The 17,905-nt window shown below is 36.8% G+C and overlaps 1 protein-coding gene across 1 annotated transcript; it reads right to left on the bottom strand.

The window, feature by feature from the left end:
* Positions 1 to 467: 467 nt before the first annotated feature.
* LOC121407125 (ras-related protein Rab-2A-like) lies at positions 468 to 17,438 on the bottom strand. Its single transcript, XM_041598056.1, has 7 exons — positions 17,295 to 17,438; positions 10,257 to 10,328; positions 8,979 to 9,046; positions 6,847 to 6,929; positions 6,323 to 6,415; positions 5,607 to 5,787; positions 468 to 3,637 (listed from the first exon to the last, which is right to left on the bottom strand). Exons 1-7 carry the CDS (start codon positions 17,434 to 17,436, stop codon positions 3,542 to 3,544), a joined length of 735 nt encoding a protein of 244 aa, XP_041453990.1. The 5' UTR covers positions 17,437 to 17,438; the 3' UTR covers positions 468 to 3,541.
* Positions 17,439 to 17,905: the final 467 nt, after the last annotated feature.

The following is a 17,905-nucleotide window of genomic DNA, read 5'->3' as shown; positions in this document are numbered from 1 at the left end:
TCCAATTTCCATCTAAAAATATGTAGATTCTCCTTAGGAGTGTTTCATCAATATTTTTGTCTGACAAGTTGTCTGATCTGACATCTTTTCTAGATTTTGATTGGCTGAGAGGCACTGTTTCTATGGTAACTGTCGGATAAAACAGGGTTTGTCGGGTGAAACGTCAGACAAGTCCTTTCATGAAACGCTCGCCAGATTCCCACTGGGAGTCCTCATGCCATTTCATAAGGCATTTATCCTCATTACCAGGTCATGGTTGCTTGTTTACAAGAACCGGTACTCATGCTGTCTTAGCAATCGGGTAAAAAAATCATTAAATCTACAAATCATGAAGTCTCATTAAATCTATTACAAATTATGCCTCAATTTGATTGATGGAAGTAAGAGCTAACCTTGTCACTTTGCATCTGTGCAACTGGATGACCTGTGTTGTATCAAACATTGGTTGCTAATGATGAACTTATTTGTGGTCGAGAAGATTTATAAGATTAATGGTACTGAAATATCAAATTTTCATGCTCTTATGTATAGGGATAAAATGTGGACATTACATTATACAAAAATTTTACAAAATAAAATTGGTTGGGAATGGGGGTGGGGTCGATCCATGCACAATGATAATCATATAAAAACCTTGTTGAAAATCAGATGGATTTCATGCTTTCTTGTGGTTTTATGATACACCCTGTACCACTAAACACCATGGTATATAAACACAAGGCATTAAGTACTGGTTTAATACTAACCTATCTGTTTCATCATTCAATTCATGAATATCAAATAGAAATTTTTACAAAACGTATCGAATTGATGAATGTAAGCCAACAATCCTATATTATTGTAAACATGGAATTTCACAAAGTGGACATTTTGTTGCACTTCTTGCAGTGTAACAATAATGCACACCCTAAAATAAATAATGGGCACATGAATGCAATAACATGAAATGCCTGTAATGTGTGATGAGACCAAAAGCATCAACTTTTTTCAGATAAAAATATTCCGTTATCTGTCGCTGATGCTACACTCAGACTATAGTATGTCCGGCTTCACTGTCCACAGAATTACATATGTAGAAGAAACAATGGCTGTCAAAAAAAAACCCATCAAACTGACAGACTTGGCTGTCTATGATTTCCTAAGTGTTATTGTCCATTTCCATTTTTCCCCAGATAGTCTAGCCTCAACCTAGCCATACTAGACATGTAATGCATATTTCTACCTCTAAACTGCACAGACATTGCACAAAAATTAGGTGCACTTGATCACTTGCCGACTTACCAGTACTCTGTTATATGACTTAACATCAGACCCTATATTTCTCATCCTATCCAAGTATAAACAATCCTTCTGAAAAACTTAATAACATTATTACTTACTAGTATACTCTAGAATATATATATATATTCATTACAATTTTGTTGTTGTCAATGTCTGGGAGGCAAATTTGATATGTTAATATAACTTTAAAGAAATAATTTATTTGATGATCCACATAACCAGATAAATACCTTTTCCCTATCTCAATCCATTAATATAATAATTTAATAAATAAACACATAAACATCCATGCTATATACTAACTATCAAAGAAGTTCCGACTTCTGGCAAGTCCTACTCCGCGATTCAATACAAGAAAGATTTAACATTTCGAACAACACTTTCATGCCAAAAAGAAAAAGAAAAAACACTCATAGAAAGAATTATTTGAAGTGATCTCAAATTAGTCAATCGGGGAGGATTAGACCAAAAATAATTTTAAAAAATTAAATATATGAACATTCGAGTGAATTGCATCTCCAATAAATGAAAAACCAAAATATCTGATACTTAATTTAAAAGAGTGGCATGAAATTGTAAAACTGATGATGTTCCATCTCTCAAGCAAGGAACCACGAGTACCTCCTTTTCATTTTATTCAATCATCTATTAACCAGCTAATAACAAACACAAACTTGAGTGAAAGAGATAATCACATTAAAAGAAGAAATATATCACTGATAAATACAGAGACACTCTATATGGAATGCATGATAATATATCTCTGTTAAATCAATTTCATTTCTATTCGTTTCTAGTAATCATACACACACAAGTTGACCCCTCCCCCCTTCCTTCCCAAAACAAAAACCAAAGAATGGCCATTTTTTTAGCACTTTGCCAGACCCTACATGAAATCAAAATAATCAACCAATACTGATTGATGATACTGGCATCATTTGAATTTGAAGTAAAAATAAAAGATAACAGGTAAATTCAGATTTGGTGGAAGTTTGCTTTGAAGGTTGACAATTCTTCTTTGGGGAGGGGGGGGGGCAACTGGTAAAATCTAACTCTGGTATTGAAAAAAAAAAAAAACTAAAATCAAACCATCTCCAGAAAAACATCTTGATAGCATGACACCTTACTAATACAGAACACTTTGGTTTATCTGGTTCCCTCTGTAGCAAGATTTTCTACAATCTTCTCTTATTCCTACACTCATCAATATTACTCTTGTGACACTTGTGAATAATCATGATCATTTGGCAATCGATCTGTTGCTTAAAAAATGAAAGGATTTTAAGGAAATTAGGTTTCATTCATATTCTACCGATGACATGTACATGTAGATAGGCTATGGATCAAATAGGATTCACATGTTAATTTCTTAATATTTCTTGCTAGAAGATGTTGATCCCTTATTCACTTCCCCAAAAACCTAAATTGCAAAATGAATACAAAAACTGTATCTTTTAGGTTATATAGATTTCAGTATATGGATAGGGTTGCTTTAGAATTACCTTCACTTTATTTTTAAAAGTTTGAAATGATAATATACTGTTTCAGATAATACTTCATTAAATTTGAACATTCATTTAGTGCTTCATAGATGGCTGTGTGCCATGAGAACATTATCAATGTGATCACATATTAAAACATACATTTCTTATCATGCTACAAAAAGAATCTAGTAAAATTTCCAAGAATGCACAGTATTACCAGACCACTTGACTATTATATCCACAAGTACATGGCTATTTACACGAGAGTAACATCTCCCCAAGAGTATTCTGTTTAATAGGGCTCTTCAATATATATTTACTTCTCCCCTTCATATCGCAATAAAGCATGCCATGTTCATCAAATCACAATGTACACATAATCTACATGAAGTGCACATTTCAATACATTGCAATTTTAACCCAGGGCCGTCGGCAGACACGTATCAATAACCCTGCTCCATTGGCGCCTGCAGATATGTTGAACACGGCAAGGGTACGTGGATATGACACGGCCAGGGGTACGGGGAACGGGCGTTTGGTGATAGATAGGAGAGGGATGGACTGACCTACCTAGGAAAGTCATCTCTTGCACAGAATAGGAATGGCTTGGGCAGTAAGGGATCCTGAGCCCAAACCATCTATGGTCATAGACGGGTACGAAAGGGAGAACGGCAGAATACTAGCAGGCAAGGGCTGGGGACTTGAGGTTATCCTACATGGAGTGAGGAGCTCCAGATTAAAGGAAGGGCATTTAAATCCAACCAAAGGGGGTTGGATTAACAACATCCCTGGCCCCCTTGTTGTCCTCTATCACCCGATGGTTGTGCTGGGTTCACTGTATTATGCTGAGGCCCAAGTTTGATTCCATTAGCCTGCATTGGAAAAAAAATGTATTGAAGAAACTTTTGAAATTTCACTCTCTTATTCTGAAAGCTTTTGTTTTTTTCTTTGGTTTTTTTTTGTTGAAACTTATTAGTGAAACATATCCAATCATAAAATAAAATGAAGTAATTTGAATCAGTAAAAGCAAAAATATTCATGCATATATATTTGGCTGAAAGTACAATTAATGGTTTTGAGAAATTTTTGGCAAGACATGCATCAGCAAAATTATGCAAACTTGGTCTTAATAGATATATGTAGGAGACTCAGAGGAAAAACCTCATAAAACATAGCACCTAGAGCTGTTGGCATTGCAAACATCATGCGCAAAATGTGGAGGGGGGAGCCACCTCCCGTTGGCGATGATCTTCATCTCGGAACTTCTGGAGAACGTTCCATCATCATATTTGTTATCTGACAATATTAATTGATTTTGATTGGCTGAGAAGCACCATTGTCTGACTACTGTAGGATAAAACAGACTTTGTCCATCACTTAGTCATTTCATGAAACGCTGCCAAGTTATCATAATCATTGCTCAAGTTATTAGCTTAAGAACTTGATGCCTTGGCAGTTGCCAAACATTGCTGGATCCATGATATCCTGGGGTATAATGATGTAATTTTGGTTGGACCAAGTCAAACTGAAACTCCTTGTTGTGTAAGGTATATCAGACATCACAGCAACTGATCAGGTCATGCTCATGTAGTGCAAATTATCATGATAGTCCAGCAATAAAATCAGATATTAAATACCAAATACTATTGCCACTGAAACTCTAATTAATATTATTCATATTTTCAACCCAGTTTCCTGTTTATAACAGCCATGTTTGTGCCTTATATCAAATTTAGTTTCATACAATAATATATGACCCAAACAGCATTATAATATCAGACACTTTCCTTGAAAATATCCTTGACAAAAAAAGCCCACATAAATTCAGAAATCTATCATATCAACCATCCCTCTTTCCTTAATTTCATGTTTAGAGATGCTAACTGATAGCTCAAAAAAATCCTGAAAACCCAGGCCGGGGGTCCAGGGGCCCGCCCAGGGCCCCTGGCAGGGTCAAGGGCGCGCGGGCGAAGCCCCCTGAAGCTGGAACATTTTCTTATTCTTTAGAGGGCTGAAATCATTAATCTACAGTAGTACATAACAAATAATTAATGACATAATAAACTTCATATCATAGGCAAGAAAGGTGCTCAAAAAAAAAAAAATCATGTAACCCGTACTCATTACGGTACGGGTTAACCTGCTGCGGGTTAATATGCTGCGGCCAATGGGTGCGACTCGGGACGGGTGTATGTAGCAGCTGGGGTGCCCTTTTTCACTCACTGTACTCATCAACAAGACAATCCTATACTATTGAAAATCCATAAATCACAATTTCTATCAAAATGATGGATAGTTCACACATATGAATTGATGAATACGCACCAGAGAACACATATTTCATGGTAGCAAATAGGTTTTCAGCTGAAATCCCGCGGCAGACAACCAATCACTCACGCAGCAGCAGGCAATTGCAGCCACACCGGGCCGTGCTTCGAGCGGTTCTACCGGGCGATCGCCCGACTGGGATAGCGCTGACACCCGTATCCCTGCAGGGTATAGGGCGGCGTTTGCAACTGCTACAATGTATTGCTCGCGCGTACCGTGCAAGTACAGTACCAGCTAAACTTCATGCTGCGCACAACGCTAATAATTTTCCGTCTGCGCAAATTGGCCATCCAAAATTGAAATTGCGCTCTCCGTAGCGAACTCCGTGACAAGATTTGGAGGGGAAATTTTTACGGATTTCACTTTGACAATCAATTTTTTTTTCCGGAATATTTTTCAGCAAAGGAAAAAATCCGGAATTCCGGAAAAATCCGGAAAATTAGCAACTCTGATGTTTATATTTCCTACATACACTGGACAATGGAATTGTCAGTATCTCCCAGATGTGATTACCTCATTGTTGATGTCGAAGACACCTTCTTGGATCTTTTGATAGATCTCCTTGGCAGTGTTGATGAAGGCTTCCTCAACGTTAGCAGCCGTCTTGGCTGAGGTCTCCATGAAGATGAGACCATGTTCCCTGGCAAACGCCTCACCCTCTTCCTTCTTTACATCTCGTCTTGCTTCCAGGTCACTGTCAGGATGAAAAGTCAGTTGTTCTTTATGTTAATCAACCAATAAACAGTACAATGCTGTAACCTTAGTAACCCTGGATTTAGAAATATGATCTAAAAGCTTGTATTCACTACTGTAATATTTTCTCTATAAACATTAAATCAAACACATGTAACACATGAAATCTGAGTAAACAATGACTTAAAACATGGATTCAAATTCACCTTTGAAATGATAACTCGACATAAAATACCGACTACTTATGCAATTAGCTCGTAGCAAATAGATTTTCCTGAATTTTGGCATAACCTTTTTTCAGGTGTAGCATTGGTACATACATGTATACAAATGGTCCTTCACGAGGGTGAACACTGATCTCAACACATCACCATAATGATCCAATGAGATTTCCAATATTATTATTTTCTGATGAGACAATCGGTAAACAATAAACACATCAATATAACGTATACATGTCAGTACATTGATATATAACTCTTGAGTAGTCTCAGTCTTACATTTTAATACCTTTCCTCATACCCTCTTCAACTTACCTCTTATTACCAATTAGCATAATAACCATGTTTGAACTTGAATGTTGACGAGCATCCTCCAGCCATGTGGTCAGGTGATTGAATGTGTCTCGTCTGCAAAGAATAAAACAAAGCACAACCTAATCACTTTCATCTTGGCTACAAAAAAATATCTTCTCATATCCTGATCTCAGAATCTTGTTCATTTCCCCATTTCAATATTTAGTAGAATAATCGAAAGGAGCAGAATTCACGATAACAAATTCTATCTCAGATTTGCTAATCTAGTTATTTCAGCTTTTTTAAACAATATCAAACTTCATTTTCAAACAATTTCAGTACAATGAAACAGTGGAAGAAGGATCATATTTGTAATGTGTGAAAGTTCGTAATTTTGTTTCCTTTTTAAATGCTTTCAAGTTATTGTTACCCATGTATGGAATACAGCATTCCAACCAATAAAAAAAAAACTGAATATCTGGAAAATAAAAATTAAAAAAGGCATGACTAGAAATTTATGAATTTACTTAAAAGAGAACATTTACCTAGTGATATCATATACCAAGAGAGCTCCTGCTGCACCCCTGTAATACGACCTTGTGATGGATCGGAATGATTCTTGACCAGCCTACAACATGAATAATTGAAGGGGAAAAAATGGTAATATTATTGTAATATCTGAAAAAGATATTGCTGAATAAAAAACTACAATTTGGATTTTGTTAGCTTTACATATTTGCAAATGATATAAAAGAGATGTGACATCTTGTAGAAAACAAAGGGGAAGAAGAAAGTGGGTAACAGTGATGATGATTAGTTAGGATTTTGATGATGGTAAACATGAGGAGATGATGATGAAGATGATGATGAGTATGATGAAGATGATGGTGGTGGTTGTGATGATGGGAATAATTATGAGAAATGATAATGGTGGTGATGGTGATGTAGAGATGGAGAGGATAAAGATGATGATGATGAGATGATGAAGATAATGATGATGATGATGAGTTAATGATGATGATGAAGATGATAATGGTGGTGGTGATGATGGGAATAATTATGAGAAATTATAATTGTGGTGATGATGGTGATGTAGAGATTGAGAGGATGGTGATGATAATGATTCACATGCACATACATTTGATCTGTAAATCAGTTTGATCCACCTACACAGTATATAACTTGCTGAAGGAACTATGACTATTCTACTTTGGACGGCTGTAAAATGACATTTTCAACCAAGTATTAAATGACGGTATAGAAAAAATAGTGGGAAATTCTGTAAATTGAACTACACACCGGTAAAATTACTCATTTGATTTGCACGTAATCCATTACAGGAAATAAAATGAAACAAAAATAATGAAAAATTGTATTCAAATTACATGTTACAACATGAACATGTAGAAAATTGATATCCTGTCACTCAATGGGAAGTTAATATAAAATTGCATTTGGGAGTAAAAACCCATTTCTAACAGGAAATCACATTGAAATCAAAAGTGAGGAAATATCTTCAATCTAATCTCAAATGATAAAACAAGTGGAATGCCTCTGGCCGTCCCACCTGCATCACGCGGTTCAATATAGCAGCAGTGCTGACTTTGAATACTACTCTAACTCGCACAAGATGCTCAGTGATACATGGTTACTCTTATGTCCACTTTTTATGAACTAGACCAATAAACTTACAGAGATATGATGGTTATTCAACAAAAAACCCCAACATGGCCAAAGTTCATTGACCTTACATGACCTTTGACCTTGATCATGTGACCTGAAACTCGCACAGGATGTTCAGTGATACTTGATTACTCTTATGTACAAGTTTCATGAATGAGATCCATAAACTTTCAAAGTTATGATGGTAATTCAACAGATACACCCAATTCGGCCAAAGTTCATTGACCTTTGACCTTGGTCATGTGACCTGAAACGCGCACAGGACGTTCAGTGATACTTAATTACTCTAATGTCCAAGTTCAATGAACTAGACCAATAAACTTTCAAAGTTATGATGGTAATTCAACAGATACCCCCGATTCGGCCAAAGTTCATTTACCCTAAATGACCTTTGACCTTAATCATGAGACCTGAAACTTGCACAAAATGTTCAGTGATGCTTGATTACTATCATGTCCAAGTTTCATGAATCAGATCCATAAACTTTCGAAGTTATGATGGGAATTCAACAGATATCCCCAATTCGGCCAAAGTTCATTGACCCTAAATGACCTTTGACCTTGGTCATGTGACATGAAACTCATGCAGGATGTTCAGTGATACTTGATTAACCTTATGTCCAAGTTTCATGAACTAGGTCCATATATTTTCTAAGTTATGATGACATTTCAAAAACTTAACCTCAGGTTAAGATTTCGATGTTGATTCCTCCAACATGGTCTAAGTTCATTGACCCTAAATGACCTTTGACCTTGGTCATGTGACATGTAACTCTAATAGGATGTTCGTTCAGTAATACTTGATTAACCTTATGGCCAAGTTTTATTAACTAGGTCCATATACTTTCTAAGTTATTTTCAAAAACTTAACCTCAGGTTAAGATTTGATGTTGACGCCGCCGCCACCGCCGCCGCCGTCGGAAAAGCGGCGCCTATAGTCTCACTTTGCTTCGCAGGTGAGACAAAAATCATGTCTGTTTTGAGAAAACACTTACCGTATCCCATATCTGTAACTTGATTTGTTTGCCATCAATATTGATCATTCGTGCACCAAATTCAACGCCTATATAACAGGAGTAAGTCAAATACAAAAATACAAAATGATCATTAATTTAAAGAAATTAATAAATTGATAAACACAAGTGTCTTAACCCTAATACATGTAATACAGGGGGGGGGGGCATAATGGCCTCCCCCTCAAGTTAAACATTTTCTGCGTAAATCTTAATCCATCTTAAATAGTAGAAATCTTATCTTAAATAGTAGAAATCTCATTTTCTGTTTTCATACACAAAAGCTCCAAGAATAACTGAAAAAAATATTTGTCAATATAGAAGAATTGTGTTTTGACAATTTTTCTATTTCTTTTTCATTGTTTTTAGCTTGTTTTTTGACAAAGACATTGCCAAACTTATTCTCCAATCAATTAACAGCAAAGAAGAATGTTCTAGCTTTAATTTGATACCAAATTTGTAGTTTTCACAAAGTTTTCACAAAAATATGAACGTTTACTTTAACCCCAAATAGCACAAAATATTGAAAATCCCCATTAACTTTGTACAGGTGGCACCGCTTCTGGCACCACCCCTGGTGCTAGTACTACCTGGTGCTGTCTAAGTTTAAAGATTTATAATGTAACTCAACTTTTCTTTACCCTAGAGCAATGAAACTTTCTACATTATTAGCCAATGAATCCAGCTTTGAAACGATACCAAACATTTTGGCAAAGCTACTTGGGTTTTAAAAATATAATAACTCAACAAATCAACCAAAATATGTAACAGGCACAGCAGCATCCTTTTTGGTGGGCGACCTCATGACACATACATATACAATCTTTGGTCAGAAGCTTTACAATATCCAATTACCGGTATCAAATGTATGAAGTGCTCAAACAGACATTTCAAATAAATACATTACCAATGAGAGGGGGGGGGGTGGTGCTAGATTTCAATTCATATCTAGCGGCCATGAAAAATGCCATAGCTTAATTGTAATGGGTAAAATATTCATTCAACAACTGATACTTTATCAAAGCTAAATGCTTTAATGCATAATCACATTGAGTAATGTAGAGTGTCCCTTCAATGTAATCTGACCAATGCGGTGATGTATTATGGTATAAACCTACCACATGTAACTGGAAATTTACATGTCAGTGTGACTTATATTTGCAGCCCCCCCCCCCTCCCCTCCCCCCGATTTTTTGTTCATTCCTTGAGTATTCTTTATAAACCAGCTGCAAATGCATTCTTATTAAAGAGTTGACATACCTATTGTGAGATCATGGACTGGCTGGAATCGTTTATCTGTGAACTGGAGTAGGAGGCAGGATTTACCAACACCTGTTAATGGAATAAAATGTAAAAGAATGCATTAAATTGAAAGAACATTTTATCATTGCATCACAATTCTTTTATTTCAGCTTTATAAAGGAACGACATGCTGATTATACAAAATTGCACACTATACTGTATACACCCTTATTTTGTGTATGAGGTTTATGAATAAAGAGGAAACCCACTTTTCAGAGGGTGTTTCATAAAGCTGTACATAACTAAAGAGTGACTTTAAGAATGACTAGTGAACCTCTCTTACCATCACCAATGAACATTTTGATTTAGGCCTATACCATTTATTACCACAAGAGTATCACTAGTTGTTCTTAAAATATTTCTTAATTTACAAATAGTTTTGTGAAACGTCCACCTAGATCGTCAATGAAAGTTCAACTTCTTACCATTCAAAGATAGATATGACAATTCAAGATCTAAGACCAAGCTTCAATACTCATTCTAAACATGTAAATTAGCATGTTGGTTCATTTTTCCTATGAATCTAATTGGCACACAAGTGTGCCAATGAACAATGGAATTCATGCATTTTGTCTTTGAACATTACTTTAAAAAAAAAGTTATTTTTTTCGCATTTGAACTGATTACTCAATAAGTTTGGAGCAGAATTTTTTTCTTCAAGAAAAACAAAAACTGATTACAAGACAATACGTAGTGAAATTTGGTAACATTTATGATCAACATACTATTAGGATGGTTACATAGAATGCACCTTTATGAAAATCTTCCCTTTCACTGGTTAAAAAAAAAGTTATTTTTGCATTTGAACTGATACTCAATAAGTTTGGAGAAGAATTTTTACTCCAAGAAAAACAACAAGTGGAATGCCTCTGGCCGTCTCACCTGCATCACGCAGTTCAATATAGCAGCAGTGCTGACTTTGAAAACTACTCTAACTCGCACAAGATGTTCAGTGATACATGGTTACTCTTACGTCCACTTTTTATGAACTAGACAAATGGCCAAAGTTCATTGGCCTTACTCCTTTGACCTTGATCATGTGACTTGAAACTCGCACAGGATGTTCAATGATACTTGATTACTCTTATGTCCAAGATTCATGAATCAAATCCATAAACTTTCAAAGTTATGATGGTAATTCAACAGTTACACCCGATTCGGCCAAAGTTCATTGACCTTGGTCATGTGACCTGAAATGCGCACAGGATGTTCAGTGATACTTGATTACTCTAATGTCCAAGTTTAACGAACTAGACCAATAAATTTTCAAAGTTATGATGGTAATTCAACAGATACCCCCAAATCAGCCAAAGTTCATGGACCCCAAAATAACCGTTGACCTTAATAATGAGACCTGAAACTTGCACAAAATGTCTATTATTGTTCAGTGATGCTTGATTACAATTATGTCCATGTTTCATGAATCAGATCCATAAACTTTCAAAGTTATGATGGGAATTCAACAGATACCCCCAATTCGGCCAAAGTTCATTGACCCTAAATGACCTTTGACCTTGGTCATGTGACATAAAACTCACGTAGGATGTTCAGTGATAATTGATTAACCTTATGTCTAAGTTTCATGAACTAGGTCCATATATTTTCTAAGTTATGATGACATTTCAAAAACTTAACCTCAGGTTAAGATTTCGATGTTGATTCCTCCAACATGGTCTAAGTTCATTGACCCTAAATGACCTTTGACCTTGGTCATTGACATGAAACTCTATTAGGATGTTCAGTAATACTTGATTAACCTTATGGCCAAGTTTCATGAACTAGGTCCATATACTTTCTAAGTTATGATGTCATTTCAAAAACTTAACCTCAGGTTAAGATTTGATGTTGACGCCGCCACCGTCGGAAAAGCGGCGCCTATAGTCTCACTCTGCTTCGCAGGTGAGACAAAAACTGATTACAAGACAATACGTAGTGAAATTTGGTAACATTTATGACCAACATACTATTAGGATCATGTTTACATAGAATGTAACTTAGTTGTATCTTTATATTCTTCCCTTCCACTGATTTTCATCTTCCCCAGGTAAACACAATAAAGTTTTCTTTTGTCATTACACTACAGCATCCAAGAAAAAATGTTTATCAGGGAGACTTATGCTAAGTATGGAAAACTGCAAGCCTTCTCTATCATATGCACAAAACAATAATAGCAAAATCATTAAGACATTTATATAATGTAAATACATATTGCTATCGGGAAAATAACAAAGCAATCTTGATCTAAAGGAATACTCATAAATATTCATGAGTCTTGACCCGCAATCCCTGCGCATGCGCAATTTGCGTTTGCGATGATTTGGTTCGGCAGTTTATAATACATGCAAAGAAATAGCTACTGCCTACTGGCTGTAAAATCACCAACTTTGAGACAGATCAAGCATGGAAATTGGAAAAAGGAGTGAAACAGGGTGGAATGTACGATGAGTTGTTATAAATCAATTGTGAGGTCATTTTGTTGCATGAATTTTATGTTTTCCCACATAAAGTAACACCGTTGTCACTCAGAGTATCAGAGCGAGTTATGTACCCTGATGGTTCAAGTAGGTGTAGCGTGAAGTTTAGCGAAGGCTGTGGAGCCTACACGAACCATAACCTGAGGTAGAGGTACCAATGCCTCGCAAAAATTCCAAATGTATGGTGTGGGTTTGGGCCCAGCTTCGCCAAGTTACTCGTCACGACGGGAAGAGTCCTGGTGAGTAACTTTAGTTTAGATCCTACCAAGTTTCGGCAAACATTAACTTGGTACATGTTCATATTGTTATGAAGCAATGTTTACCAACTTCTAACAAAAATCCACTGTGAAATCACGTTCCTAGTGCGAGGTTAGTGCTGTAACTAGTGTGTGCAATGTGCATGGCATACATAATGTTCCCATGGGTGGTTTTCCACCTCTATTTTTTCATTGCGTACGTCAGTGGCGTCACACTCTCAAATCACACATGGCAAGCATTGATTAAGTCCATGTAGTGTAACCTTCATTCTCTGATGGAGAACACTCCATCCACTGGAAAGGACGCAAACGTTGGTCCTATGTCACTCAAGGGTTAATTTTTATTCTGCCTGTGGGGAATCTACAGGTAGGACTATGGTATGCTAATGCTATACACAGCACACACTTAAAAAAAATCATTAAAATATCACTTTTGTGACCAAAAATACTATTTTCCTAACAGTTGCAATTAATTTTTCATTAGTAACTTGGGAGTAATTTTTGTATTCACCAGAGTGCTCGAAACAGGGATGCCACTAGGTGTCCTCCAAAAATACTGAAACTTATCGCGGGCAGGGACAGTGTCCAGACAAGGATCAGTGAATTGGGGCATTGGCGGCGGAAGCCCAAAAATTTAGGGGGTCCACCTTAAATTTTGGATGGACACAGGTAAAATTTTTTTTTTTTTTTGGGAGGGGAGGGTATCCCCCACCTCAAAATTTAGGGGGGGGGGGCAAGTGGCTTCTTACCTTGTGATCGATGACATTGAAGCCAAGGTTTGAAAAAACTGACAGTAGTTAGTTGTGTGTTTCTAAAGTAATAGAACGCTAGACTAGAAAAAGCTTCAGTCTCTGTATTTTGGTTCCTCCGCTGAACCGCGTTGGCTCTACTCACCAATACATAGACTGAAGAGTTGTTGGCCTGTACATAAAGGCAATCAGCTAACCCAGTACCAGGGAGCACCGGCTAGAGAAGCGGGCCGCAGCTCCCTGGGTTATGTACCGTATCAGCATGCAGCTGTAACGTTAGATCCAACAAAAGGCAACATTCGGCAGACCGATTTTTGGATCGTTTTTGGTACATAAAATGTCAAATTATGAAAAAACAATCACATCCGAATTCACGAGAAAATATATAAAATTCAGAAACATCGTACCTTATACAGCAGTTACCGCTAATTCCTTTCAAATTATGATCAAAACTTAGTCATCGTCCATCCTTTCGTTGGTCATTGTAAGTTGCCATCTCGGATGACGTCATCATCTTTACAGACGTATTTACCAGTCGCTATTATATCGCGATTTGTGCCGCTGTTTTGCGCTTGTCTATGTGCATCCGTTCGAAACTTGTCGCTCGCATTGATTGGCCAGGATATTGAGGATTCCAATCGAAAAGCCTTGATAAAAGCATTTAACTCAATGAACGTAGTGGGCAGTGCGCGCGTTTCAAAATTATGCAATGTATAAAAGCAAATATCTCGGGGAAATATCTTTCACTCGGTCGATCGACATGCATCGCGATCGGGAGAGTTGTAGGGTGAAAAAAGGAGGACTTTCCGACTTTTTTTAGTCACAGAAAACAGGAAAAGTCAGAAATACGGAAATAAGACGGAAAACAGGGAAAAAGACGGAATTCCGTATAAATACGGAAAAGTGGCATCCCTGTCGAAAACTTGAATTTTGGGCACATTTTTGTGTACGCCCTCTATTGGTGAGAAATAATATGGCAAGACAATTGTAGTTTTTAATCTATTTTTAATCAAGAAATAATAATTCAAAGAATCAAATTTACTTAAGAGCCAAGTTATATGATGAATAGCTGTAATGGAACCTGACAGTGTCCAAACATCAAGCATTTGTCCCAAAGAAAAAGACAAAATAAGCCAAACATTGCCAACCTTATTTCACCACACAGGGAGGAGTAACAGAGAACAAGTGGTCCTATGTATAGGAGAGTCACAACCTATGCATGTTAAAACCAACACTATTCGTCAAAGAGTAGGGCACTGTTCACCCGGTGTATTGCACCTGCCGGTCCCAGCAAATTCAGGTCAAGTTCTCGATGCGTTTTTGTCCAGGAGGGCCGTGCATCATCACCCATGGTTTCAAATCATCTCGCGTGTGAAGGATTCATATGCACCTGGTACACGCGATTCTTTCACACCTTTTTAGCTCAAATAACTATGACTTTACATCATAGCTAAGAATTCTAATTGTGCTATGACACTGACTTACCGAACCATATGGATCGTTTGTTGACTTCTCTTTGCTGTTTTTTTTAATAAAATAAAAGCATTTTTTCGTGATCTTCACATAGATGCCTCTTGATCAGCGTGGATATCAATTTTTGCCTAAAGAGGGGGCGCGATACTATTCACAAGCCGGTTTGTTTACGGTTCTGCAGCTTGTACTGCTACATGTAGCTGCATTCTAGGCGATCAGCATTATTTTCTTGCTCATTCAATCCACTTTCATCATCTTGTCAAAAGATGGCGTACTTTAACTATAAGTATATGTATACATGAGATGCAACCTGTTGGTTTTGGTACAATTTCCTATTATGCACAGACGACTTGAATCGAGAATGTTCGATAGGAAAAATTGAATTCCGAATGTTGTTTGCGCAATTTCCACCGCAGTATTAAGGATAACTAAGGACGGATCGAAAGGAGTATCCTGGTTGATATTTGGAGGTAAGCGATAAAAACACTTTTGTAAATAATTTCCAATTCTTTTTTAAAATGAAATTAAATCATACGATCAAGATTAACATCACAGTACGACAATACGCCAGACGGTGGCCTGTACTTTATATAGAGAAGAAGAAAAGAAGTGGAGAAATATTGAAAGGTTTGGCGTGTTTTATTCCCTCACATTCGTCACTTTCGTGTGATGAATGAAAACGTCAAAGTCCACTATGAAATTACATGCGTTGTGCGAGGTTAGTATTACTAACCTCGCATGTTGTGTGAGTGGTGCATCATATACATCCAGATCCAGAATACATCAGCAAATTTTGCTACCTATTTCCGTCCGCTCCGAGAAAATCTGATCTTCTCGACAAGCATCAAGAAATCACAAGTTTGCAATCAGCAGTAGAGGCGCACGGCCAATATGGGAGACTCTCTCCAATATGGGAGATTGTCTCCCATATTGGAGATTTGCTTTGCAAAAGGACAAAAGAAACAACACCAACAAAAGCATGATTTTTTTCAATCAAAATGTTGTCTCACTGAGGTCAGAAGCCCATTTGTTTTGTGTGTGATTGACAACAAAAATCCTTATCAAAACAAAAGTAGACGGTGAATTTTTAAAGTAGACGGTGAAAAGGGGTAATTTTTCACACGGAATCTGCTTATCACATTTTTATTTGCCGCCAAGGTAATCCTTTTGTCGCAAATGTAAACAAAGGAAATTGGTATCCAAAACTGGAGACTGTCTCTGAAATTGGGTACCCAAATTCTTTACAAAAGTCTCTGATATTGGAGATAATCTCCCACATTGGAGACAGTCTCCAATATTGGCCGTGCGCCTCTACTGATTAGAGGTCTCCAAATTCTAAAATGTGGTAAAATTCTAAAATTTGTGGCGTTTTAAGTTTTAACCTCTCTTCTGATATATTTACCAGTAATTATCTTACCTTTGCTTTGTCTGCTATCTTTTCTAAAGCCTTGCAAAACCATCATGTGCAAATTAATTAAGATCACACTTGTTTATGACACCTTTTCAGTCGAGCGCACACTAAATCTAGTCGATCATTGTGGAATTTTGGGATCGCAATGCTTGCGAAAAAACCTTGACCTACTTTATAATTCCGTCAAGCAAATTTGACTTTGGGATCTTGCCTTCCGTTGAATGGTTTGGTGATTTTTGATATTGTGTGAGCAAAATATTTTTGATTGAAAATCATCTTCATCATGATCATGATAGGCCTAATTTGTAAAATGTGCCCAAATTATGGTCACCACATCAATTTGATGACAACATGATGATCACAGCAGAGTTGGAAACCCATCCAACTTGGTAGCATCCAAATTACAACATGGCCATGGCATTGGCCATTGCATTGGCAATCACAATGCATTTGCCATATTTAATTGTTAGCATCATCATGTGCATGTCTATTGCAGCAACGATAACGTTATGCGTTTGAACGAAATCTGCGAATGCATTGCCAGTGCCAGTGGGGCTCGACATTAAAACCATCAATTACACAAGTGTTATAGTTTAAAAATCAACCAGGTTAAACAAAATGATCAACCTTACCTGTATCTCCTATAATAATGTACTTGAATAAATATGCGTACGACATTTTGATGGAAAATCGTGAATTTCTGTGCAGAATACGACTCCCAGGCTGTGTACGGCTAATGACGTCACAAGACAGTTCAACGTGAACATAGTGCATTGCGCCTGCGCACAATCATTAAATCCCAATTTGTTGTTTGTTTACATTCATTCTGCGCGATGCAAAATTGCAAATTATAGATTTTTGAGCGTTAAAACGTCTTCCCCTGTAGGAATAGACTATGACATTCAGTCTCAAGAGACTGACGACAAAGAGAACAAAGAAAAACGTATTGAGCGAAACCAGTTGGGTAATTAAAGTCAAGTCACCATATGCTAGTATTTTACATTTCTATGATGAACTTGGATAGCAATTAGTGCATGTGGCCTATTAGAAACACAGTATATATTTTCCCCATATTTGGTGCCCGATTCGATGCAATAACCACCTATAGCGTTTACATTACTTATATTAAGGGGATAATAAAGAGAATTGATAACAAATCATGATTTGACTGTTTGGGTAAGGTTTTATGCCCTTACAGATGAATATGCTGGCTTACCTAATGGTAAGTTTGATCTTTATTTAT

Source organism: Lytechinus variegatus, chromosome 2 (genome assembly GCF_018143015.1).
Source record: "Lytechinus variegatus isolate NC3 chromosome 2, Lvar_3.0, whole genome shotgun sequence".
Classification (NCBI taxonomy): Eukaryota; Metazoa; Echinodermata; class Echinoidea; order Temnopleuroida; family Toxopneustidae; genus Lytechinus; species Lytechinus variegatus.
This window is presented reverse-complemented; position numbering and strand designations above follow the sequence as displayed.

Bases quoted from the DNA above. Each gene is read 5' to 3' on its own strand.
- LOC121407125 (XM_041598056.1), bottom strand. From the start codon at position 17,436: ATGCACTATGTTCACGTTGAACTGTCTTGTGACGTCATTAGCCGTACA. The intron at 10,329-17,294 runs GTAAGGTTGATC...TTCCATTAACAG, and splicing joins CATTATTATAGGAGATACAG to GTGTTGGTAAATCCTGCCTC. The intron at 6,930-8,978 runs GTAAGTGTTTTC...TTCATGTTGTAG, and splicing joins AGTTACAGATATGGGATACG to GCTGGTCAAGAATCATTCCG.